The following is a 25,583-nucleotide window of genomic DNA, read 5'->3' as shown; positions in this document are numbered from 1 at the left end:
GTTGGCCACCCCTGATTTAAAGCATCCTACTATGTTATTGGGACGCGGGTGGCGCTGTGGGTTAAACCACAGAGCCTAGGACTTGCCGATCAGAAGGTCGGCGGTTCGAATCCCTGCGACGGGGTGAGCTCCTGTTGCTCGGTCCCTGCTCCTGCCAACCTAGCAGTTCGAAAGCACACCAGTGAAAGTAGAAAAATAGGTACCACTCTAGCGGGAAGGTAAGTGGCGTTTCCGTGTGCTGCTCTGGTTCACCCGAAGCGGTTTAGTCATGCTGGCCACATGACCCGGAAGCTGTACATCAGCTCCCTCGGCCAATAAAGCGAGATGAGTGCTGCAACCCCAGAGTCGGCCACGACTGGACCTAATGGTCAGGGGTCCCTTTACCTTTTTACTATGTTATCAGTCATGGCTTTGCCTAAAGAATCATGGGAAGTGTAGTTTGCTAAGGGTGCTGTGAGTTGTTAGGGGACCCCCTATTCCCCCTCACAGAGCCGCAATTCCCAGAGTTTCCTGGGGAAGAGGGATGGATGGCTAAACTACTGGGAACTGTAAAGTTCTCAGAATGATTTAACAGTCTATCCCTTTCCCCAGAGAACTCTGGGAATTGTGGGAACTAAAGGTCTAAACACCTCTCAACAGCCTCACTGAACTACGTTTCTTGGGATTTTCTGAGGGACGCCATGAGTGATAAAGTGGTATCAGACTGCTTTAAATGTATAGTGCAGACGGGAGCTTTTTTTAAAAAAGACAATATTCGAATCTTATACACAAGGGATGAATTTCAAAACATGCCCTGTTGATTTCAGCATGCATCTGGTCTTTGAGCTCACCCAGTCGTGCATCTCCTGTTCGGTGGCAGCTGCAAGTCGGATAGGCCAGCGCTGCTTGGTTTTTTCCGGCGTATACAGAGCGAAGGAATGTTTGGCCTCGTTCAGGATCTCAACCAGGATGGTGACTTCATTGAGGAACACATGGATGTACTGGGAAAACACACACACACACACACAATATACAAGCTTTTTTTAACTGAGGAGCGCATTTACCCGACCATAGGACGCACCTTGTTTTAGAGGGGGAGAACAAGAAAAAAAAAACCTCCCCCCCTCTGCTCAACGCCCCTTCAGCGAAGCGGCAGGAGAAACGGAGCCCCTTCCATTTCTCCTCCCGCTTGGGTGAAGGGGCGCTGCGCAGCTCTCCCTCTCTGCTGAAGCTGGGAGAGTCTTGCTCTCCCGGCTTCAGCAAAAGGAACCTGAAGCCTTTGGAGCGCAGTGTGAATTCCCATTGCGCTCCAAAGGCTTCAGGCGGCTATCCCTGAAGCCTGGAGAGAGAGAGGGGTCTGTGCACACCGACCCCTCTCGCTCTCCAGGCTTCAGAGAAAGCAACACGTAGCCTCTGGAGCACAGAGGGAGCGCTCCCTCTGCGCTTTGGAGGCTTCGTGTTGCTATCGCTGAAGCCAAGGAGTCGCTCCATAGGACGCACACACGTTTCCCCTTAATTTTTGGAAGGGAAAAAGTGCTTCCTATAGACCGAAAAATACGGTAATAACAACTGAATCTGGGAATTTTTAAAGAATCTGGTGGAAAGCATTGGGTGAAGGGTCCTGGCTCAGTGGTAGAGCATCTGCTCTGCATGCAGAAGGTCCCAGGTTCAGTCCCCGGCATCTCCAGGTAGGGTTGGAAAAGTCTGCAGTCTGGAATCTTGGGGAGCCACTGCCTGCCAGTGTAGACAACACTGAACTAGATGCACCTATGGTCAGGAATCTGCCAGTATTAAGGCACATTCCCACATTCCTCACATAGGAGGCCATCATCTAAGATGGTGCCTTGTACTCCAATATGTATTTGGATAATTAGAAATAAAAGTATCCTCCCCTTTCCAAACAGTTTTGTCATATACAATCGTACCATGGATTTCAAACGGCTTAGTTGCCGAACGTTTCGGCTCCTGAAAGACCGCAAACTGGAAGCGAGTGTTCTGGTTTCCGAACTTTTTTTGGAAGCCGAATGTCTGACGGGACTTCCGATTGGCCGCAGGAGCTTCCTGCAGCCAATCAGAAGCCACGCTTTGGTTTCCGAACGTTTTGAATGTCGAACGGACTTCCGGAACGGATTCCGTTCAACTTCCAAGGTACAACTGTACTTAAAAATGCTAAATGCTAATTTTAGCACAATGGAAGAGATATTCATATATATGTCATATAGGCGTGAATGCTTCATGGAGGAGAAATTAAGAATTTGGCAATCGACCCATTTGAATGGTATTGCATCTGCTTATTATGCTGCTCATTAATTATATGAAGCAAACAACACATTTTTCAGACACTTTCACAGAAATGGAAAGTACTGAAAAGTTTTCTGGGGTGGGTGGGAAATCCATCTCACATCGCGTTATAAATTTACAAAGCAAATCAGTGCATAAAATACGGACACGGCGCAGAGAGCTCGGTGTGGCTTCTCTAGAGAGAATATGGCCGCGCGCCAGTACCTTCTTCTCCTCGTAGTGCATGTAATAGATGAAGAGGATGCTGTCCCGTGTGCCGTCGTTCCCGGTGAACTGCTCAAGGGCCACCCGCACATCAACCCATCTGTAGGGCTTCCAGCTTCTCCACCACTGCAAGGTTCCAGTTTTGACCCAGACAGACTGGAGAGGCAAAAATGAAATGAAATGAATAAAATAGGTAAAGGTAAAGGGACCCCTGACCATTAGGTCCAGTCGTGACCGACTCTGGGGTTGCGGTGCTCATCTCGCTTTATTGGCCGAGGGAGCAGGCGTACAGCTTCCGGGTCACGTGGCCAGCATGACGAAGCCGCTTCTGGCGAACCAGAGCAGCGCACGGAAACGCCGTTTACCTTCCCGCCAGAGCGGTACCTATTTATCTACTTGCACTTTGACGTGCTTTCGAACTGCTAGGTGGGCAGGAGCAGGGACCGAACAACAGGAACTCACCCCATCGCTGGGATTCGAACCGCCATCCTTCTGATCGGCAAGTCCTAGGCTCTGTGGTTTAACTCACAGCGCCACCCGCGTCCAATGAATACAATGCAATAAAACCACAACTACCCGACAGCATCATTTAGGTGCAGAAGCCACAAGGGGGCCAAACACCTCCGCTCCCCTTCCCTCCATCACTCTTCCTCTCTACTACAGACAGTAGCGGGCAGAAGGTTATACTATGGTGGTTGTGCAGAGAAAGCAGACAGAGATTTCCCCCCCTTCTCTGGGGCCATCCAGCGAAGTTGCTGGGTGGAAGGTTCCAGACAAAAGTACTTATTTATGCTCTTGAACGATGGAACTTCTTGGCACAGGATGTGGTGATAGTGATCGACTTACACAACTTTAAAAGTAGGTTAGACAGGTCAAATTCCTTTCGGCGCACCCATTGTTAGAATTGTAGGTTGTAAGCATCTTGAGGCATGGAACTTGACCCCCCCCGGCCTCACTCTGTATGGTAGGGGTGGCAAACACATAGGTCCTAGAACCTCATGCTGCATCCAATCAATTTTTTTCTGGCCCTAAAGAGACTTCAACCTGCTTCTCCCCTCCTCCATAACATGCCCCCATCACAGAGGTATAGTCATGTTTACTACTATTATTAGGAACTCAGCGATAAAACTCTTAATATATACAGTCATACCTCGGGTTGAAGTAGCTTCAAGTTAAGTATTTTCAGGTTGTGCTCCACGGTGACCAAGAAGTAACCGAGTGCGTTACTTCCGGGTTTTGCCGCTCGCGCATGCGCAGATGCTCAAAATGACATCACACGCATGCGTGGAAGCAGCGAAACCTGACCCGCGCACACGTGTGTTACGTTCGCTTCAGGATGCGAACGGGGCTCAGAACAGATCCCGTTCGCATCCAGAGGTACCACTGTATTAGGAACTTAGCCATAAAGCTCTTAATACATAATGTCAAAACTGCATGAAAAATGTAGTTTGGAGAGTTTTCAGCCCATCTCCGAGGTTCTTCAGAGTCCCTCAGCTTGCACATTTTGAAGGTCAAAATGCAGGAAAAGATGGCAGCCTCTCTCCAGGCTTACCTGCTCGACAGCCTGTTCGTAGTGTCGGAAGTTCTCCACCTCCCGCCGAGTCCTTTCCGTGAGCTGCTGAAAGATCTGCTTCCGCCACACGGCAGTCTGTGCGGGGGTGATGGAGAGAGAGAGGGACTGCCCGGAAGAGGATAAGGCTACGGCAGAAAAGGAGGAGCACATAATTAAGGACTAGGAAACAGAACATCCAGAAGGCCTCAAGTTCAATCCCTGTCACTTCCGGTTCAAAAAGGACCGGGAAGTTGGTGATGTGAAAACTTCTACCTGAGGCCCTGGAGAGCCACCAGAAGTCAGGAGAGACAACACTGGCTTAGACAGGTAAGCAACTGCTTCTACCTGGGGAAGGAGCGCACCTCATGGTCAGAGCAACTGCCTTGCATGCAGGAGGTCCCAGGTTCAATGCCCAGGTACAGCTGGCAATGTTCCCTATCAGAAACCCAGGAGAGCTGCTGCCTGTCAGTGTAGGCAGTATGGAGCTAGATGGACCACCGAGTCTGACTCAGTATAAGGCGGCTTCCTATGTCCCACACCACATATTTAAAGCACATGGGTTTCTGGGAACTGTACTTTGTGAAAGGTGCCAGGAACTGTGGCTACCTGAGAGGTAAACTACAGTTCCCAGGATTCTCTAGGGGAAGCCAAGTGCTTTATATGTTTGGCATGGATGTGAGGCAACTTCGTACATCCCACCACCACACACAGACTTCATTACCCAAGATAGGTACTAAAGTTTGAGGTAGGGTTCCAAGACCAGCTACTAGGAAGAAGAGAAAAAACATAGCACTATGTTTTATCAGAAACCACTGTGTTGTCTCTCCAGATCATGGGTAGGCAAACTAAGGCCGGGGGCCCAGTCCGGCTCAATCGCCTTCTAAATCCCGCAGACGGCCCGGGAACAGCGTGTTTTTACATGAGTAGAATGTGTGCTTTTATTTAAAATGCATCTCTGGGTTACTTGTGGGGCACAGGAATTTGTTCATTCCCCCCCAAAAATAGTCCGGCCCTCCACAAGGTCTGAGGGACAGTGGACTGGCCCCCTGCTGAAAAAGTTTGCTGACCCCAGCTCCAGATGTTGCTGGACTACAACTCCCATCAGCCTCTACCAACATGAGCAACTATCAGGGATGATGGGAGCTGTAGTCCAACACCATCAAGGGACTCAGCTCTGGAGAAGGCTAACTTAAAGCAAAGAGATAGCCGCACAAATGCCAGGAGTCTTGCAAATCTGAGGGAAAGGGGTCAGCCTTACTCATAGAGACTTGTCCAGGCTTCAGGCCTAGTTCTTATAAATGAATGAGACAGCAGACCCATGTCTGGAATATACACTTTCAGGCCACTTGTGAGGGTTTAATATTCCTTCACAAAAAGAAAAGAACACCACACTAGCAGGTCAGGAAAAGGTTGCCTAGAATCCATCTCCAGCAACATCTGGATAGTTTTCCTTGTATACTGAACTATTTTGTACTGAACAGCATTCAATCATGTGAATTCCCACCTGCCGTCTTAAATAGTACAGGCCAGACACAGGTTTACCAGACACCGCTGCACATGAAACTTAGGCGTGTCTCAACGTTAAGTCCGTGACCAAAGGACAGAGATTTAAAAGTGGGACCTTACAGGGCTGGATCAATGGGAAGGAAGGACCATAGGGGAAGTGTACACATTCAGAAGGGGACATGGAGATGGTTCAAACACTGGAAATCTCCCCCACCTGACTGCACCGTGAACCACTTGAGGGAGCTGTGTGAATCCACAAAGCAGCCTCCGCCACAGACCCAGGCCCACAACGGATGTTCGTCGGCCTCCAAATGATCCTCTATGCCAACGGACAACGTGCCAAAAGAGGACAGGCTGGATGCCTCAGCCGAGGCGCTTGCAGAGGCCGCAGCTGGCTTCTTGGCCTCCTTCAGGTCAATGTTTGTCCACTGCAATTCGGCGGGTTGAGACTCTGGACCCAAGGCAGGTGCTTCTGGGACATCCGCCAGCCCTTTATCTGCCACAGGGTTGGCTTCGTCAAGAGGGGATGGGACAAGATTCACAGCTGGGCCTGCGTCCGATTCCGGTGCCTGTGGGGGCTTGTTGTCACCTGCCACACACCCAGGCAGGCAAACGTTTTCCAGAACCAGAGGTGCCTCGATATCGGATGGGAGGTCTCCATCACTTCGGAATATGGAGTTGGTTTGTTCCTTGATGTCGTCCGTGAAGAAACAGCCAGCACTTGGGGAAAGGGTGAAGAGAAAGAGATTGCACCGGATCCAAGTCCGTTATCATTCAGTAGCAAGCTTGCCAAGCCAATTATATATACAGTGGTACCTTGGGTTATGAACTTAATTCGTTCTGGAGGTCCGTTCTTAACCTGAAACTGTTCTTAACCTGAGGTACCACTTTAGCTAATGGGGCCTCTCACTGCTGCCACGTGATTTCTGTTCTCATCCTGAAGTTCTTAACCTGAGGTACTATTTCTGGGTTAGCAGAGTCTGTAACCTGAAGCGTCTGTAACCCAAGGTACCACTGTAGTAGAAGATTATGGCTGTTGTTGTTGTTAAAAGCACATTCTCAGGGTTTCTAAGTTACCTGAGGAGACTTGTTGAGCTGCCAGTCTGCGACCGGTCACTATCTCGGCTGCAAACAATCGCTTTCCACGTTTTCCCACTCAGCTCACTTGGGGTGACGCCTTGACGGAAATAAACGGCTCTGTCCTCACAGCTGATCCCCCAGACCTAGACAGGGAGAGAGAGAGAAGATAAAGCAGAAATGTGTGTGAGAGTAAGAAAAATAGATGTTCAGCTCCCTTGTGGCTGACATCACAAAAGAAGTGGTTCCCAGGCATTGCGCTGTAGCAAGTAAGAGCAACTTTATTATTTGACGCAATAATATTTATTTATCTGATATATCTATATACTGCCTAATGCCAAAATAAGCTTCAAAGCAGTTTGCAGGTATGAAAATGCGAGAATGAAAACAAAGCAGCCATAATTAGAATACAAAACCAAAACACGGAATAAAACAGCCCCATTTGAACACTGAAATATAAACAACCACAATTAAAATACACAGTGAAACGATCCCATTAAAACCACGCAGCAATTAAAACAGGAGATTCAGGCCGAGAAAAATGTTTGAGTTGACAGGTACCCCAAAAGATGATATGTAAAATAGAAAATGCAAAGATAATTAAAAATAAAATAAAAATAAACCAGACTAGTGAAACCTCTGCACCTCTCCTTAGCAAATGCTTTGAATAAAATCTTGACAGATTTTAACCCTAAACTAAGTTGAAGGATAGTTTTCTTCTACACATCCCACCACCTACGACCTCACCCTTTTAACCTGAGATGCAAAGCTTGTGTTCTGCCAGTGAGCTACGGTTCTGTTTATCCCAGTTCAGTTGCAGAAGAGTCAATCCCATGAACAGGTTCAAAGTTTTTTTCTTTCTTTTTTTTGCAGGCCTGGTTCAACTGCAGTAGGGCTAATGTTCCAGGCCTGCTTGGATACCTGCTCTGCTGCTTCTAAAGCAGGCATAGGCAAACTCTGGTCCTCCAGATGTTTGGAACTACAATTCCCATCATCCCTAGCTAACAGGACCAGTGGTCAGGGATGATGGGAATTGTAGTCCCAAACATCTGGAGGGTCGGAGTTTGCCTGTCCTAAAGGGAGCCTCACCTGGTCATTCAAGCCGACGTTTACCATCACCATCTCGCCAACCATCTCGATCCAGCTGGTGCCGCAAGGATTGTGAGAGTTCACACCTCTTCTGAACCAGACCTGAGGGGAGAATATCCAAAATTACTGCTTGGTGGCTCTGGATTTCTCTACCAACTCTGTTCCCCTCCACAATTGAACTCTGAAACTGGAATAAATTGTGCAGAGTAGCAATACTCACATTCCTGAATTACTTTATAGGTTACACAGAAAATGGCAACGGGCTCCGTTTGCATTACGCATTTAAGGAAGCAATCATACCACTTTAAAAAGTCATGGCTTTCCCGCAAAATCCTGGGAACTGTAGTTTGTTAAGGGTGCTGAGAAGATGTTAGGAGACCCCCGTTCCCCACAAAGATCTAGAATCGCCAGAGTGTTTTAACAATTATTTCCTCTTCCCAGGAAACCAAGGGAACTGGATTAATAAATCACAGCAACATATAATGAAGATTCCCCAGTCTTTTTAAAAGTGGAATAGGGGACAGGACCACTTTTTAAGGCACGAAGATACTGCCCTGGGTGATGGGGAGTGGCTGACTGTTATCCTAAATTGCTGTTTTCAATTCTTCTCTTCTGTCACGAGGACTTGAAACATAGCCAGCACTAAATGAAAGGAAACCTTAAACCGCAATTGTGTCTCAAAGCTTCTTACTTTTCGGTCTTTGGTAACTGCCCAAACAACATTCACACCCACTGACACATGTAAGATTCCATTCTCTGGGACAGGAGGCTCCACAATCGTCCAGGAAATTCCTGTCAGAGGAAAAAGCAAGAGAACAATTTGAAACCCTAGTTCAGTTCCAAACAAGAAGAAAAATGTGATGTTTTTATTTACTTTTTACTTTGTAAATTTATGACCTCAAGAAAAACACGCTTTGGAAAGCAAGGGATACGAAATACACATCAAACCATCAGCAAAATGTGAACCTTGTGCTCCCTTGGGAAGAAGGGCAGGATATAAACTTAACAAAATAAAATAAACACCTGCAAATTAAAACCACTTAAAGATATCTCCTTCATAATCATAGTAATAAGCTGGCACAAAGGCAACAATAACCCATCATAAGTTAAGCACACAAAAGCCAGAGCAAACTATTGTTTCTGCACCTCAGTCCGTGGGTTTTAAAGGCCTCTTTGGAGCTACCGATGGATGGTGCCTGCCTCACTTCATGTGGGATTAAATACCACAACCGTGGAGCCACCAGCAAAAAGGCCCTGTTCCCCAGGCAGACTGTCTTTGCAGGAACGCACCTAATCAGGGTCTCTGAAGCAGATCTTAAGCTTTGGACTTAAAAGCAGGTGGCACTTTAAACAGTAGCAATGGGTGGAGCGGATCTGCACACCTGGGGTGCCAATGCCGCATGATGCTGTTGGTTACCGAGAGGGTGAGGCGGCAGGGAGCTTGGCAAGGTTCAGGCGCAGCAACTGAGCACCTGATTGGCTCCTCACCCTCCCAGTAACCAACAGATGTGTGACGCTGGGAAGCCAGGTGAGCAACGAATGCTGCTACAGCCTTTAAGCCACCTGATCCTAAACAGTTCAGCGCTTGAAGGTCATCGTCAAAAGCCTCCCGTGACCGCAAATGTGTGGGATGTACTCCACTGTGTTGTAAACAAAATCTGCCCTTTTCCCCTTATGGGGTATCCAAGAGCCCGTATAGAGTCCTTACGTGGGTTCCCTATTGGTAGGAGAAAATAACAGAGGCCAACCAGAGAAAATTGAGAAGCAAAGCAGCTAGTAAGCCTGATATTTATTAAAGCTGTTGCAACAGGGTGCTCCCCTCACACACAGGAAAGGAGGAGGACCCAGAACCTCGGTGTGCCTGCCCTTATATAGACGTTTTAAATTCCCTGCCCTGGAGCTCAAGACCACCTCTCCATACATCATACATACACCACAGAAGGGGTGTAACCCAAGACCACCCCCCACAAACATAATACCTACATCACGGAGAAGGTGATCTACAACAGAAATTTGAATGTTGTTGTTTTTCCTGTCTGCCAGGTTATCTGATAATGCCTTATCTAATTGCCTTTCCTGGTAGTCTGCCCGTTCCTTTGAAATGGTGATTACTAAATTCCTGTAACAAGGAAGTTTTTTTTCCACCTCCTCCCTCCTTGCAGAGAAACATTTGGTCAGCTTGGGAGTCAAAATGGTTTCAGGACTGTCTTCCTGTGCTGCTTCAGACATGCGGTTTATATATTTATGTACGGGTTTGTTTGGTACATTTATGAGCATATATTATATATCTAAGACCTTAAAATTCTTATAACAACTGGGAGCAATCAAATACAACATTCCTTGTCTTCCTAGAGTGGACATGCAAGGGGACGTTTGGTCCAGTCAGTCGAAACTTCCTGTTTCTCCTAGCCTGGCGCATCCTTCCTCACATATGACTAGTGGGTAGGCGTGACCTTTCCAGACTTGGTAAAAGGACAAGGCATGCTGCCTCTCTCTCTATTTTCCACCTTCCTTTCGTCCTGCGAACTTCCCGGACTGCTAACTGCAGTCACTAAGTCAACCCACATATGGGGTAAACCTGTTTGTATATGCTTGTAACTTTAAGCCTTAAGCCTGCCTTCAGGGATCACACTGTGCTCTGCCTGATCGTGAGTAAACTTTCTTTTTATTGCTTATGAATAAGACTGTGCTGGGACGCGGGTGGTGCTGTGGGTTAAACTACAGAGCCTAGGACTTGCTGATCAGAAGGTCGGCGGTTCAAATCCCTGCGACGGGGTGAGCTCCCGTTGCTCAGTCCCTACTCCTGCCAACCTAGCAGTTCGAAAGCATGTCAAAGTGCAAGTAGATAAATAGGTACCACTCCGGCGGGAAGGTAAATGGCGTTTCTGTGCGCTGCTCTGGTTCGCCAGAAGCAGCTTAGTCATGCTAAATGACCCGGAAGCTGTACGCCGGCTCCCTCGGCCAATAAAGCAAGATGAGTGCCGCAACCCCAGAGTCAGTCACGACTGGACCTAATGGTCAGGGTTCCCTTTACCTTTACCTTAAGACTGTGCTGTCTTTATTATTTTAGGAGGGATTCAAGGGGTCTTACCAGGAAAATATGAGAACACATTTCGATCTGGACAAGCCAGCTTGAATTGCGTATTGTCTTAAGAAACTCACACAAGTTTGCAACAGGTTTTCTGCTGTGCGTGAGAAGGGGAATGTAAACTCTGCTAAGTAAAGGAACTCGCTGGAGCAAGTTAGGAAGGATATTAATAAGCAATATATCCTCTCCTGCCACCCTGAACATTCCCACAAAATGGGGCTTACCTTGAGGGTTGTTCCTGTCAATCCCTTCCCTCACGATCGCCTGCCCTTCCCACAGAGTTCCCCAGAGAAGGTCGTACGGCCCACAGCTGATCTGGACAGCTTCGCCGGGGGTAGCAATTAAAGACCACGAAGAACCTTCCGGATTGTGATGGCAGACGTCTTCCCTGTACCAGACCTGAAGTGAGGGGGAAACGTGTAGCCTTCAGGAATGGCAACTGTTGATTTTATATGTTTGTCTATTTAATTTTCTATTTTATATCAATTCCCACCGTGCCCTTCCTCCCAAACGGGAGCCCAGAGCGGCAAATAACACCTGTAATTGAAAAAATAAAACAAAAACGTATTTAAAGTATTCTGCCTGCCCCTGCCTGCCAGAGGCTACTGCTGCAATGTTGCCCTCATGGGTATGTATCTCTTGGGGATGAAAAAGGTTCTAGATCAGTGCTTCTTCAGCTGTTTTTGAACTACAACTCCCATCATCCCTAGCTAGCAAGACCAGTGGTCAGAGATGATGGGAATTGTAGTCCGAAAACAAATGGAGACCCAAAGGTTGGGAAGCAACTGTTCTAGATTGTATCCAATGCTACTCCAACTCGAGTAGACACATTGAAATTAATGAACCTAAAATGAGTTGTGTTCATTAGTTTCAATGGGTCTACGCTGAGTAAGGCCAGCACTGGCTAGAGCCCTCTGCATTCCTGATGTAGACTGGCTGATGGACCAACACTCTTTTCCCATACGCAAGAATCCCGAAGGCAAATAGGTGTTACCTTTCCTTGCAAAGACACGGCCCAGACTGACAACCTTCCCACTGGCTCGTCTGTAATCTCCCATCCTCCGACGGAAAGATCATTGAAAGGATCCGGCAACTGTGTGGGATCCTGTTGGGATGGAATCTACAGCAGCAAGGGCAGAAAACACGCTTTGAATTACTTTCCTGTTGGTACAGAGTCGACATTCTTCCCAGGTGAACTTATTGTTTCTTATTAAGAGCAGCTCATTTAGAAATTGCTTGCAGTTGGTGTTACGATACGCCCCCTAACAACATATGGGGACCCAAGGTTGAAAAATAATATAAATAATATTACAACTATCCTTCCCCAAGTGTTACTACAAAATCGGCCAATGGGATGCAGGGGTAAATGTAATGGATGTGAATGGAATGAAAGGATGGATTAGAGGAGAAGTTGCTGGAACCCTCCACACCGAAACATCTTGTTGCAAGTCCCACTGGCTGCGACGTTAAATTTAAAAAATATATGCTTTCTGCCAAAACTTGCAGGGCAGTTCAGAAACACTAAATGCCTCAACCCAGATGGAAGGCAAAGGAAAAACCCGGAAACAGCATCCCCCAAGAGCCTGGAAGAATAAAATCACCTTTGCCCGGCATCAACACAGTCAGGTGGACACCACTGAAAAGGCCCTGCTGCAAGGAATCCGGGGTTTGATCTTAGGTTGTGCAGCATAGCCACTGTGAAAGGCCTTGAGCCAACCCTGACCACCTCCAGACACATTGCAAATTTGAAAAATGGATGTGGGGGGGGGGGAGGGGGAGAGACACCTTTGCCCATGTATCTCGCGACTTGTATCTCCGGTACCGAATCCACCGCCTCCGTCGCACACAGGAATTCCACCTCTTGTCTTTGGTATAGGTGGCTGGGAAATCTATGGCGTATGTCCAGCCCTGAAAAAGGAAAAAGGAAAAAAGAAGGAAGGGGGAGAGAGCAATCAGAAAAATATTTTTGTCAGGTATTGAGTATACCAGAAAAAAAAGCTCAATATACTCTAGGCACGAACTAAGCACCAACCTCTGGCAAAATTAGCAACGCTGCTCTTACAAAGCAGCTTTTAATCCACCAATACATAATCACAGAATTGTAGAGTTGGAAGGGACCCCGTGGGTCATCTAGTCCAACCCCCTGCAATGTAGGAATCTCAGCTAAAGCATGTTGCGATCCGATTGCCTGCCCAGCCTAATAAGAACCACTAATCAACCTAGCCTGGTTCTCGTGACACATTCAATCAGGGACCAGGAACTTCAGACTTGGGCTGCACATGTGGCCCTCCAAGTCTCGCTATCTGGCCCTCTCTCCAGCCTACACTTTCTCCCCAGGCCAACACCCTTCACTATCTTGACTTTGCACTGTCCTTGAGTATTTTTTGCCTGGCTGGAATTTGCCCTTCAACTCTCATCATTCCTCTTCCTTGCCTGGATGGAGGACAGAGAGGGGTGTGCGAGTCAGTGCATAGTGTACAAAGGAAAAAATTATACCCATTGCCCAACCTCACCCTGCACAGCAGTGGCATGTGGCCCTGGGAAGATTGCCAAGAAGGAAACACACGTCTTTTGTTCTGAAAAAGGTTCCCTGCCCCAGTTTTAAACGATAGGTTAAAGTAAACTAGGGCTTAATGTGAGCTTGCACTTTGCTCCTCCACTGCTCTTAACTTCAGTGCCCCCCAGAGAGGAAATAAACTAGAGGTTGACTTGCCGTTACATGTGAACCACTGCTTATGGTTTGTCTGTCTCCTGGCAAATCATGATGGTAAGAACAAACCATGGTTTACTAGGAAACCACGAGTGCCGGTTTGCACATAAACTGGGCTAGGGAGAGGCTGCTCGATGTTGAAGCTGGGCTTCTAACACTTATAAAGAAAAACCTCTGCAATAGCAATACTATCCCTCTAAGGCAGCCTTTCTCAACCTGTGGGTCCCTAGATGTTGTTGAACTATAACTCCCATCACCCCTAGCTAGCAAGGCCAGAGCTCAGGGATGATGGGAGTTGTAGTCCAACAACATCTGGGGACACACAGGTTGAGAACCGCTGCCTAAGGCAAGGGGCAACAATAGCTTTGGCCTGGTGGGTCAAAGCCCGGTGCTGTGGGTGCCAGTCACAAAACGGCTGATGTAGCATGACAGCTTCAACATAGGATAGGCCCAGTCAGGGCAAAGGTGAACTGGGCAGCAGCTGAGACCAAATAGTCTCTTGTGCACTGCAGATTTTGAAGAGGATATTTACTGATACCTTTCGTTGGCCTCCTAGGTGATGTTGGTGGCCACAATGATGTCCACGGACACAATTTTTGTGGCCTGTCCTCTAAGGCTACAATCCTAGACATGCTCACTTGGGTGTAAACCCCACTTAAATCAGTGGAGACAGACTACTCGCTATACTTCATAGGGAGCAAGTCCCTCTGAAATCAGCGCAACTTCCAAACAACCGCAGTTAACAAACTCTGCACATTTTATCTATTAATAACCGCAATGCACAGAACTATCGCAAGAAGAATGACACCATAATGAAGGTTGCTTGACGTCAATACAGATTTGCAGGTACAAGAATCTTTTGTTATTATTTATTAAATTTGTCTACTAAAGCTAATGAGCCATCTAAGGACCTCCTGGCGCTGTTGGATTCCAACACCCACCATTCCAGCGACTGGAGGGTTAATCAGTTATTAATTTGACGTGCGCTCCAGCATCAGCATAAAAAGAGTGCAGAAGGGTTACAAGAAAAGAAAACTGGAATGGTAGCAGTAATATTCCCAAAATGGAATAAGTAGTACTAGGAGACACAACCTTGCCGTGACGTCACAGACACTATCCAATAGGCGCCTGTATAGCGGTGCAACTGTTGAGTCAACATAAGGCTGCTTGCTTGTACAGTCACAGTTCCTGGGCAAACCTAGCCTTTGGAGACGCCCTGAAGGCCCCTGCCTTTGACCTGGTGGTCCCTGCTTTCTATTACAAATAGCACCCCCAGCTCAATGCCCTGGGTAGCAAGTATGAATGCAGCAATGTATTTTGGAAGCAAGATAGTAACCCCTCCCCGTCAACATTGCCCCTCCCTCCTCGCAAGAGGATGTGGATCCCTTTTTGATATTTTGCACCTACCCCTTTCTCTGTGGGGTCCCCTCCAAAATTTTCATCCACATACCAGTCAGCTTCCCATTCCCAGTGAGGCGACGGCAACTCAAAGCTTTCGAGCATCTGATGCTTCAGCCCACTCACATCGCTCCACTGCCAGCGGTCACTGGGCAATAACTTCTCGCAGAAGCCAATCACGGGATTCCAGCGCTGCCAGGGAGTGAACAAGAAAACAATCACATATTGTACACTCTCTTAACCTCAGGTCCCCAGGCATTGCTGGACTACAAATCCCATTGCCCTCTGCTGGTGTGGCTAATGGACGATGGGAGTTGTAGTCCAGCGACATCTGGAGGGCCAAAGATGTTTGACTTAGACCCACATTGGTAACCTTAGATTGCCTCTGCCTGGAGAGTACATTTTGGGGCTCCAATATTCAACAGGTTAAATCAATTAAGAAATCGTTTGTTCAGCTGAACAAGTTGAACGGCTCAGGACTGCAATACTTCAGGACCGCCTCTCCCCATATAAACTGACCCGGATTCTGCAACCACCATATGAGGTCCTCCTTTGTGTGCCTCCTCCATGTGAGGTGTGGAGGATGGCATCACGAGACTGGGCCTTTTTTGCAGTGGCTCCCCATTTGTGGAATGCAAAGATATACTCCAGGAAGGTTCGCCTGGCACCTTCATTAAACATTTTTAGGCGCTAGGGGAAAACATTCCTCTTCAACCAGACCATTGGCTGATTAATATTCCACAGCCTTTTAAATTTTTTTTTTTAGGGGGGTATTGTTTTGCTTTGTTTCCGTTTTAACTATTTATTTGTGCTTTTATCCTGAATTTTTATCTTGTGAACCACCCTGAGATGAATATATAAATTTAAGAAATAACAATAAAAAAATAAAAAGTACCCCATTAGTCAGCCAACAGATTTCCAGGATATATGCGCACAAACTGAATAGGCCTTTAAAAGTAAAAGCTTGAGTGAAGACTCCAAAATTATATAAGGGTGGATCTACACCCGGGGAGGAAACCCACTATAGATACCATATTTACACGAGGCTGCCTGTGGTTTCTGATAAGCTTTCAAACAGCACTTAAAGACAAACTGCAACAAAAAACAACAACAGGAAAACACTGAAGGAATGCCAAATTAAAACCCAACACATTCTGCACTCAGATGCTACCATACGGGACAAAGCATGAATGAAGAGAAAGAGAAGCTCTGTTAGATATAGGGCAGGCATCTCCAGACCCACTGACCCTACTTGAATGTTTCTGCCTGGCTGGAATGTGTCCTTGAACTCTGATAATGCATTGTTTGGACAGAGGACAGAGAAGAATAGCGTGAGTAACAGTGGGTGTGTGGAAACTAGCCTACTTTACTGAAGATAGTAATATTTACACGGTGGCTCGACCTAATTCTGCTGGGAAGCAACAGGCTTATGGCTCTCATGCTTGTGGGCTTCCCAGAGGCATCTGTCTGGTCAAAGGATGCTGGAATAGACAGGGTTTGGGTCTGATCCAGCAGGGCGCTTCTTAGCTTTAACTGCCGGCTTCTATTGTGGGCTCAGCCCTTTCTTTTGCATACCTGATTCTCGTAGGTTTCTTCCTGGTACCGGATGGGGACGTCGTTGGAGTGGATGTAAACGTAGACCTGGTGGTCGCACGCAATTCCCCAGCAGCACTGCTTGACGGCAGAAACCCTCTTGAACTCCAGCTCCCCATCTCTACAGAGTTCCCAGTACTGGCCGGCGGTGGAGAGCGTGTAGACGCGGCCGAAGATGTCGACTGCCCACAGGAGAGAACCGGACGTGCTCATGGCTGGGAAGGCAAAGGGAGAGGGAAGGGAGCACAAGCATGGAGGCCGGATCCAGTTTCTTTGAAGTCTGCCCCTTGCTTCAGGCCGACCATTGAAGGCTGCGGCTTGTAATGCAAAAGGCTTAAGGGTAAAATCCCATACATACGTAACCTGGGAGTAAGACTCACTGAACCCAGTGAGACTTACTTTTTGAGTAGGCAGGTACTGAAATTGAAATACCGTATTTTTCGCTCTATAAGACACACCAGACCACAAGACGCACCTAGTTTTTGGAGGAGGAAAACAAGAAAAAAAAAATATTCTGAATCCCAGAAGCCAGAACAGCAAGAGAGATCACTGCACAGCGAAAGCAGCGATCCCTCTTGCTGTTCTGGCTTCTGGGATAGCTGTGCAGCCTGCATTCACCCCATAAGATGCACACACATTTCCCCTTACTTTTTAGGAGGGAAAAAGTGAGTCTTATAGAGCAAAAAATACGGTACTTTATTGTCACTTGTACAACTTGTATACAGTGAGATTACACGAGCACCCCCACTCAGCTCTCTTGTTCCCCTTGTTTACTGACGCACAGTAAACAATTCCCCTTGTTTACTGACGCACACCCACCAAACCCGAAAGTCAGTTGCCCTGTTGTTATCTTTTCATTCAGCGGCCTAACAGCCCATGGACAGAAGCTGTTCTTTACCCTGTTGGTGCGACTAATCATGCTTCTATATCTTCTGACCGAGGGCAGGAGATCCAGAAAGTGCCGGCCAGGGTGTGAATCATCCCTGAGAATTTTCCTTACTCTCCTGAGGCAACGTTCTTTTGCTATTTCATCCAGCGGATTCACGGGACAGCCCATAATATCTTGTGCTGTATTCACCACCCTCTGTAGGCACTTCCTATCAGATGATGTCAAACCAGCGTACCACACCGTGATGCAGTATGAAAGGACACTTTCTATTGTGGACCGGTAGAAGGAGATCATCAAATGTTGATTGACATCGTTCTTCCGCAATACTCTGTTGGGCTTCCTTAACCACTTGGGTTGTATTGATTTTCCAAGTAAGGTCTTCACTGAGATAAACTCCTAGGAATTTAAAGGAAGAGACTCTCTCCTTGCAGGGCAAGGCTGTACAGTGCTGCATGCTGATGCTGGTCGCCCCCCCCTTCTCTCAGGGTCCCCCCTTCCTCTCTTTCCACACCCAACAGACTATCAGGGGAGGGTCAGACTGCTTTTGCCCAAGTTCTGGCCTGACTACTTATGGCGACTTTTTAAAATTAGACCAAGTCTAATTTCAATACATATAGGCAGGGCTTTTTTATTTCAGTGGGAACTCACTGGAACTCAGTTCCAGCACCTCTCAGGTGGGCACCATTGCCATTCTAAGACAAGGAGGGAGGCGTTCATGGTGAGTTCCAGCACCTCTTTTTCTAGAAAAATAGCACTGCATATCCAATTGCAGCCCAAGATCGAAGAACAAAATGCAATAAATTAATAAATGTGTACGGCAGCCTTTACAACACAGTCCTAAGCGTACCGACACATAAAGACATTCATACAGAAATCCATGGGCCCTTGGAAGTGCATTTAAGATTTGCAGCCTTATTTTTGGACATACAGGGCAAAGATATAATTCTAGAGCTGAAACGATAAATTGGAGTTAATCTAGTTCACTGGTCTTCAATTGGCAGGTAGGATCCCCCTCTAGTGGAATGCTCTCCCCAGAGAGGCCTTCGTTATATTTCTTTAGGTGTCAGGCAAAAACATTCCCATTCTCCCAGGCCTCTGGCTAATTAAGCAATCTATGGTCTTTTAAACTGTGTGTGTGTGGAGGTACTGTTTCTGTTTGTTATTGTGAAAGTTGGACGGCGCCTTATATGCCTCCTTCCAGCAACCCCTGCAGCCAAGCTGTTGCCAAACGTCTTGCTCTGTTTTCCTGTGGACTGCATCAGCCAGACCAAGAGGGGGGGGGGGTCTCGTCATCTGGGCAGCCCAGGACCCCCAGACACACTGCCTAAGCCTGCGCCCCGGGGAGGTCACTTCAGAGCTGGCAACACAGAGATTTGGCTTCACCCCGGGAGATGCATCCCATTGTCTCTCGAGACAGGCAGATGCCAACAACCATGTATTTTTGTGTTCTTCTATTGTAAACCATCCAGTGATCTTTGGATGAATGGCAGTATGGGAATTAAATAAATTCAATTAATTTAATAAAAAATAAAAAGTAGGTCACAACAGTAGCACTAGCACAATACAAATACAGTGGTACCTTGGTTTACGAACTTAATCCATTCCGGAAGTCCGTTCTTAAACCAAAGCATTCTTAAGCCAAGGCGTGCTTTCCCATAGCAGTGGGAGACTCAATGTACAAATGGAACACACTCAACAGGAAGCGGAACATGTTCTGCTTCCAAGGCAAAGTTCACAAACCAAAACACCTACTTCTGGGTTTGCAGAATTTTTAATCCAAGTTGTTCATAAACTAAGCTGTTCTTAAACCAAAGTACCACTGTATATGATAAACATTAATAAATGGATCCCCAAATGCAAGGGGTCTGAAAATGTTGCAGGCTACCATTTTGTTCAGCCATCTACTCTGTGTAGAATCCATAATGCAGGCTGCAATTCCAGGATCCTTGACAGTTTGGTTATCAAGCGTTTGTTTAAATACCTCTATTGAAGGAGAGCCCCACCTCTTTAACCAGGAAACTTTGACACCGTATTTAATATCCATTTGCATCAGGCCTTCAACTGACCTGAAAACCAGCAAAATAATATCGGACTTGGATTGGAGAAGGTTCAAGTGCCCACTTAGTCACAAACTCACTGGGTCACCTTGAGCAAGCCACTACCTTCCATGGCCTGTAGACTACCTCACAGGGTTGTTGGGAGGATAAAATGGGGAGCGGGGAACCAATGGATTCAAGTAACAAGAAATCAGATTCTGACTCAACATCAGGAAGAACTTTCTGACCGTAAGAGCTGTTAAGACAGTGGAACGGACTCCCTCAAAGGCGGTGAACTCTCCTTCCTTGAATGTTTTTAAGCAGAAATTGGATGGCCACCTGTCATTTATGATCTAGTTGAGATTCCTGCATTGCACCAGATGACCCTCAGGTCCCTTCCAACTCTACAATTTGATGACTCTATGAAATTATGAAATGGAATCAAATCTATCCGTGGGCTCCTGCTTTGGGCTCCCCATGGGTGTCTGGTTGGCCACTGTAAGAACAGAATGCTGGACTAGATGGGCCTTTGGCTTGATCCAGAAGGGTCCTTCTTATGGCTGGACTGGCCCTCTGTGATGTACGCACCTCAGTAACCTTTGGAGAAAGAATGCCCAGAGGGTGTAGGGAGGAGAGGGGCGCTGCGTTGGCACAGAGAAGCAGAGATCAGCACAGCTCGGTTTTGAAGCCGGATGCAGAAGGAGCGAGCCTACTCTGTAATTCTGTACACACACCTGCTTGGAGATAAGCCACACTCCACTGAACAGGTAGCCAGGTCAGGAGCATCCCAGACCCTGAGATTGCAGGGACCAAACCTGAGACCGAGGGGCAGCCCCGGGTGATGTCATGGGGAGGTGGGACCTGGAGATGGGGGTTAATTGGGAAAGAGGGTAGCAAAAAGAAAAAAGAAAAGAAAAGAAAAGAAAAACCCCTCCCCAATGTCTATGCTACAATTTGCAACCGGCTCCTGCCAGTCTGAAGCTTGCAAGCTTCATGCACGGCCTTCTTGATTTTTATTAATTTATTATTATTATTATCATCATCATCATCAATCGCGTCCCCGCCCACCTGGAGATTCAAGCCCCTCCACCTGCCGCCTGGAGGTGGCGAGGCAACCCTGGAGCCTTCAGGCCAGACCCCGCTGCTGGGGAGGCACGCACCGGGCGGCCCTGTCAGCTGCCACAGCAAACGAGGCGTCGGAGAGGTCATGTGCCATTGGATCTCTGAAAAAGCAAAGCTCAGCGACCACCATAAGAAAACCGAAAGTTATGGCCGCGAAGGAGCCCGATGCGAACTGCGACCTACGATGGAACATCCCAGCCAAACCCGAGAAGCTCGCCTATTAGACCCGCTCAGGTTCTAATCTCCTTACCTGAACGTCCAGCAGGACGGCCGCCTTGGGCTTTCCTCCACGTCTTGCGCACCGGGAGCGGCAGCGGCGGCGGCAGCGGCAGCAGGAGACGCGCGCAGCTCCGGCCGCTGCCTCCACCAGCAACCGCAAGCTGGATGGAGGACTAGGAAATCCGGGCCCACAGGAGCCGCTCGCTCATTGGTCGAGAGCGCGAAGCCCTCCGCTGCTATTGGCTGCGGGCGGAATCAGATGGATACATGGCGTTCTATTTTCCTGCACAGTGTTCTATCTCCCCCCTGCGTCGTAAGGCGAGCCGTCCACCCTCCCACGACCGGCTGCTCCCGTATGACGCCAAGGGGTGTGCGCAAGAACGGTTTGTGGTGGGCCATCTGGCTCTCGGGTTTTTTCCTCACTTTCTCTTTCCAGTTTCTGCAGCTGGATGAAAAGAGAAGTAGGAAGGAGTTGGCTGGAAGGGCTTATTGCTTTTGCCTGCGAATATGTTGCGTGCTTTGTTTTGTGCTCTTATGTTGTAAACCGCCCCGCGATGCTACGATGAAAGGCGGTATAGAAATTGAATAAATGACTAAATGAACGAGCCCTCTGATTGCTTACTGCAGTTATCCTCGCATCCATCCACCCTGCATGGTAGGTTAGGCTGTGGGAGGCAGTGGACCCCATGGGCACCCAATGGCTGAGTGGGGATTCGAACCCTGATCTCCCTTAGATGGTAGAGCATGGGACCCAGGGTCGTAGGTTCGAGTCCCATATTGGGAAAAACAATTCCTGCGTTGCAAGGGGTTGGATTTGATGACCACCCAACTCCACAATTCTATGATTTGGGACGTGGTGGCGCTGTGGGTTAAACCACAGAGCCTAGGATTTGCTGATCAGAAGGTCGGCGGTTCGAATCCCCACGATGGGGTAAGCTCCCGTTGCTCGGTCCCTGCTCCTGCCAACCTAGCAGTTCGAAAGCACGTCAAAGTGCAAGTAGATAAATAGGTACCACTCCGGCGGGAAGGTAAATGGCGTTTCCGTGCGCTGCTCTGGTTCGCCAGAAGCGGCTTAGTCATGCTGGCCACATGACCCGGAAGCTGTACACCGGCTCCCTCGGCCAATAAAGCGAGATAAGTGCCGCAACCCCCGAGTCGGCCACGACTAGACCTAATGGTCAGGGGTCCCTTTACCCTTTACCTATGAAATAGCTCTCCCAGGTCATAGCCCAACACTCTTGTTACACCATGCTGACTCTCCATAAGATTGGACTACATCTCCCATCAGCCCTGGTTAGCATGGCCTGTGGTGGTAAATAATATTGAGCAAGAACCCCAGGCCCAAATGTCGCCCTCTTGGCTCTCTCTAGGCCACACCCCTCCTCAGCCACACCCCTTATCCTGGCCATACCCCTCATTGGCTTTCTTTGGCACTCTCTCTGAGGTTTTGCTTTGATTCTGCCTGGTGAGAATGCATCCTTGCTTTCTAATAACACCTCTTTTGTTGGCCTGCAGGGAGTGGGATAGAGAAGGCACGTAGAAACAAGTCCAGTGTACAAAGGCAAAGTTATTGGCCCTGGCGTGTACCTTGCAAGGTTGCCTAGAAGAGAAGGAGGTCCCTGGGCAGAACCAAGTTTCCCTACCTCAGTCAAGGACGATGGGAGTTGTAGTCTGGCAACAACTGGAGGGTTACCGTTTCCCCACCTCTCACTTAGGGCCTTTGAACTAGGGAGGTGTGCCAAAGTCTTCGTGGAAAGGTGGGTTCTCGGGCAGGATTTGGAAGAAGTGAGAGAGGTCGCATCTCACAAGCTTTGTTGAGAGAGGCATCTCGAAGTCTGGGGAAAATTAAATGCACTTTGGTTCCTGCTCATAGCACCCCGTTCACCCTGTTCATAACATCCTGGTCACCGTTTTCCACCTCCACACACTGCCATACGCCGTTCTGTGTGACTGCCAAGTAATTTAACTTCACGCGAGGTTTAATAAGGAGGGGGGAAAGGATTCCATTTGATAATCCATCGGCATGTGACCAGATGGCAGCCGCCTCTGAAAGCAGAATTGATACTGTCCCCCCGCCCTTTCCTTTCTAAGCAGACAAGGCTGCTTTCCTTGAAATGAGAACATTTCCTGCTGATGAAAGATGACAAAGGACGAGCCTGTCTGAAAAGGGTATGTGTGTGAGATGGGCTTAGGGAGAGACCCATAACTCAACAGGAGAGCATATGCTTTGTATGCTGAAGGTTGAATCCAGCTATACATCCAGTTAAAACAGATCAAGCAGTAGGTGGGAGCAAAAATTCATTTTCCTGTTGCTCTGGAGAGCTGCCAGTCAGAACAGACAATATGGGGCTCCCTGTATTGCAGGGAGTTGGTACTAGATGGCCCTTGCGGTCCCAAATATTTATTGTACTTCTGCAGAACGTAGGGTTCTGCCAAGCATGCCGATTCTGGTTTCTCAGTGCTCTGATTCGGGCTCAGTTTCTGCCAGCCACCTTCGCTTGTTACTAGGAAGAGGAAGGGTGGCCTTTAAGAACAAACTTACAGAGAACAGGTCCAGCAAGGACTATTAGTCATGAGAGCTAAATGGAGCCTACATGCTCAGAGGCTGTATATCTGAACAACGCATTCTAGGGACGTATAACGGGGAGTCTTGCATTTGGGCCTCCTTGTGAGCGCCCCCCCAAAATATGTGTGAAAACTTAGACTGCAAGGGGATAAAGGGAGGGGGTTCAGCTCGTGTGACTATACAAATGGACTCCAGATGCTCAGTTTATATGTGAATGGGGCAGACACTTGAATGAGCAAATGTTGCTCTCTTAATCACACCGGCTTTTGTCCTGTGAAAGGCCACTTTCTCAACTCAAACCACATCAACACAATTTTGCAGACTGCAGCTCACATTGGTTCTAGCCAATAGGGAGGATGGAGGTGCTACCCCTTCTGACTCAAAAGAATCAAAGGATCATAGTTGGAAGGGACCCTGAGGATCATCTAGACCAACCCCTTGCAATGCAGGAATATGCAGCTGTCCCTTACGGGGGATCGAACCTGCAACCTTTGTGCGATCAGCACCGCACGCTAACCAACTGAGCTATATAATGTGGCACTAGTAATATAAGCCATTACTTGTTTGCTAATTGCATTTATAGCCCACCTTTTTCTCCAAGGAGCTACAAGGTTTCCCCCCTCGAGTCCCACAACAACCCAGTGAGGTAGGTTAAGCTGAGAGCCAGCAAGCTCCATAGTTGAGTGGAGATTTGAACCCTGGTCTCCCAGGTCCTAATCTGTTGCACCACACTGGCTCTGTTGCACCACCGAGCTGTTACATTCTGCCTCTCTATTGGACTGCAACATCAGTAGATCAATTGGCTAAGATTAATCCATTATTTTCTGTTCAGTTAAAAAGGGCGGCGTTAATTAACCGAACATTATTTTTTAATTAATTTGTGGTTTTAGTTAATCACAAAGGACAGAATGCCTCTTTTGAGATGGGGATTCCCTCCTAGAACACCCCTCCAAATGCCCCTGCTACTGAGTTGTTAAATAAATAGAAATCTTTTTTTTAAAAAAAGTGAATTTATTTGTGCACAAATTTATGGAAGTTTCATTGATTACAACTCACTTGGAATGAAAACCATTCTGCAATATTTTACTTGCAAGCTGGAAGTTGACAAATACCCCTAGGAACAAATAAATAAAGTATAAAACTCCCATGGGTGAATTGTCTGAAAGCGAGAGACAGACCCTGATACAGCTCTTTAAAAAAGCCATTTGAGAAGGAAAGGAAATGTAAGGGGGGGGCAGAGGCACTGAGTTAATAGGGAGCTAATTGTTCTTTAACCTTGGGGAATAGGACACTGTGTGCTCTTCTGGAATATATGGAGAGGGCAGAAAGAAACTGCCAATGGTGGGGGCTCCCAGGCATAAACGGGGTCAGCACCCCCCCCCGAAGAGGCCTTCCCCCACCCCCAGCTTCTTGGGATAATCACAATACAGAAACAAAGCAGGTGTAGCCTTGTGCCAGCCTGGAGTTCCATTGACAGAGGACTTCACCAGTTGAATGTCAACCTGTCAGACAAAGGTCCAGACTCTGTCAGGAATGATGGGGGGAGCGGCTAATATGAATGTGGTCCCCCACGCATCGGGGCCCAGGCAGCAGAGCAAAGGGGGGGGGGTGTTTCCTGTTCTTGCTACAGAGAGTTACAAATCAGCAAGGTGCAGCAATTCTCTTCATCTGAAGATGCAGTTTTGAAGCTGCACCTGTTGAATTTCACCCTGTTTTGCAAAGGCACAGAAGACTTACCGGGAAAATGGAGAGAAACGAAAGGAAGACGGTGACAGACCTGAAAAGGTACCCACTTCCCCAGCAGGGGACAACAGAGAGACCTGAACCTCTCCTTGAAGAAGTGTACTGTAGTTTTAATAATAATAATAATAATAATAATAATAATAATAATAATAATATTTATACCCTGCCCATCTGGCTGAGTTTCCCCAGCCACTCTAGGCAGCTCCCAACAGAATATTAAAAACATGTTAAAACATCAAACATGAAAAACTTCCCTAAACAGGGCTGCCTTCAGATGTCTTTAAAAAGTCAGAGAGTTGTTTACAGTGGTGCCTCAGGTTACATACGCTTCAGGTTACAGACTCCGCTAACCCAGAAATAGTGCTTCAGGATGAGAACAGAAATCGTGCTCTGGCGGCGCAGCGGCAGCAGGAGGCCCCATTAGCTAAAATGGTGCTACAGGTTAAGAACAGTTTCAGGTTAAGAATGGACTTTCAGAACGAATTAAGTACTTAACCCGAGGCACTACTGT

General features: G+C 47.6%; 1 protein-coding gene across 6 annotated transcripts in view; it reads right to left on the bottom strand.

Annotated features, from left to right (window-relative positions):
- Positions 1-21,286, bottom strand: part of TECPR1 (tectonin beta-propeller repeat containing 1) — a 40,594-nt gene extending 19,308 nt beyond the window's left edge. For all 6 annotated transcript variants that reach the window (XR_014541395.1, XR_014541396.1, XR_014541397.1 and 3 more), the window contains exons 1-13: positions 20,795-21,286; positions 16,480-16,712; positions 14,914-15,096; positions 12,582-12,704; positions 11,791-11,916; positions 11,021-11,195; positions 8,400-8,500; positions 7,709-7,810; positions 6,620-6,765; positions 5,757-6,262; positions 4,037-4,182; positions 2,485-2,640; positions 831-980 (exon numbers count right to left, since the gene is read on the bottom strand). Coding sequence is in view for 1 of the 6 variants with exons in the window: in XM_083584918.1 (XP_083441044.1) it covers positions 831-980; positions 2,485-2,640; positions 4,037-4,182; positions 5,757-6,262; positions 6,620-6,765; positions 7,709-7,810; positions 8,400-8,500; positions 11,021-11,195; positions 11,791-11,916; positions 12,582-12,704; positions 14,914-15,096; positions 16,480-16,710 (2,145 nt within the window). In the remaining 5 variants the exon portion in view is untranslated. The remainder of the gene's footprint in view (positions 1-830; positions 981-2,484; positions 2,641-4,036; positions 4,183-5,756; positions 6,263-6,619; positions 6,766-7,708; positions 7,811-8,399; positions 8,501-11,020; positions 11,196-11,790; positions 11,917-12,581; positions 12,705-14,913; positions 15,097-16,479; positions 16,713-20,794) is intronic.
- Between the last annotated feature and the right edge of the window lie 4,297 nt (positions 21,287-25,583).

Source organism: Podarcis filfolensis (genome assembly GCF_964270895.1).
Source record: "Podarcis filfolensis genome assembly, chromosome: 14".
NCBI lineage: Eukaryota > Metazoa > Chordata > Lepidosauria > Squamata > Lacertidae > Podarcis > Podarcis filfolensis.
Note: the sequence above shows the minus strand (reverse complement) of the source record. Positions and strands in the feature narration are given on the sequence as shown.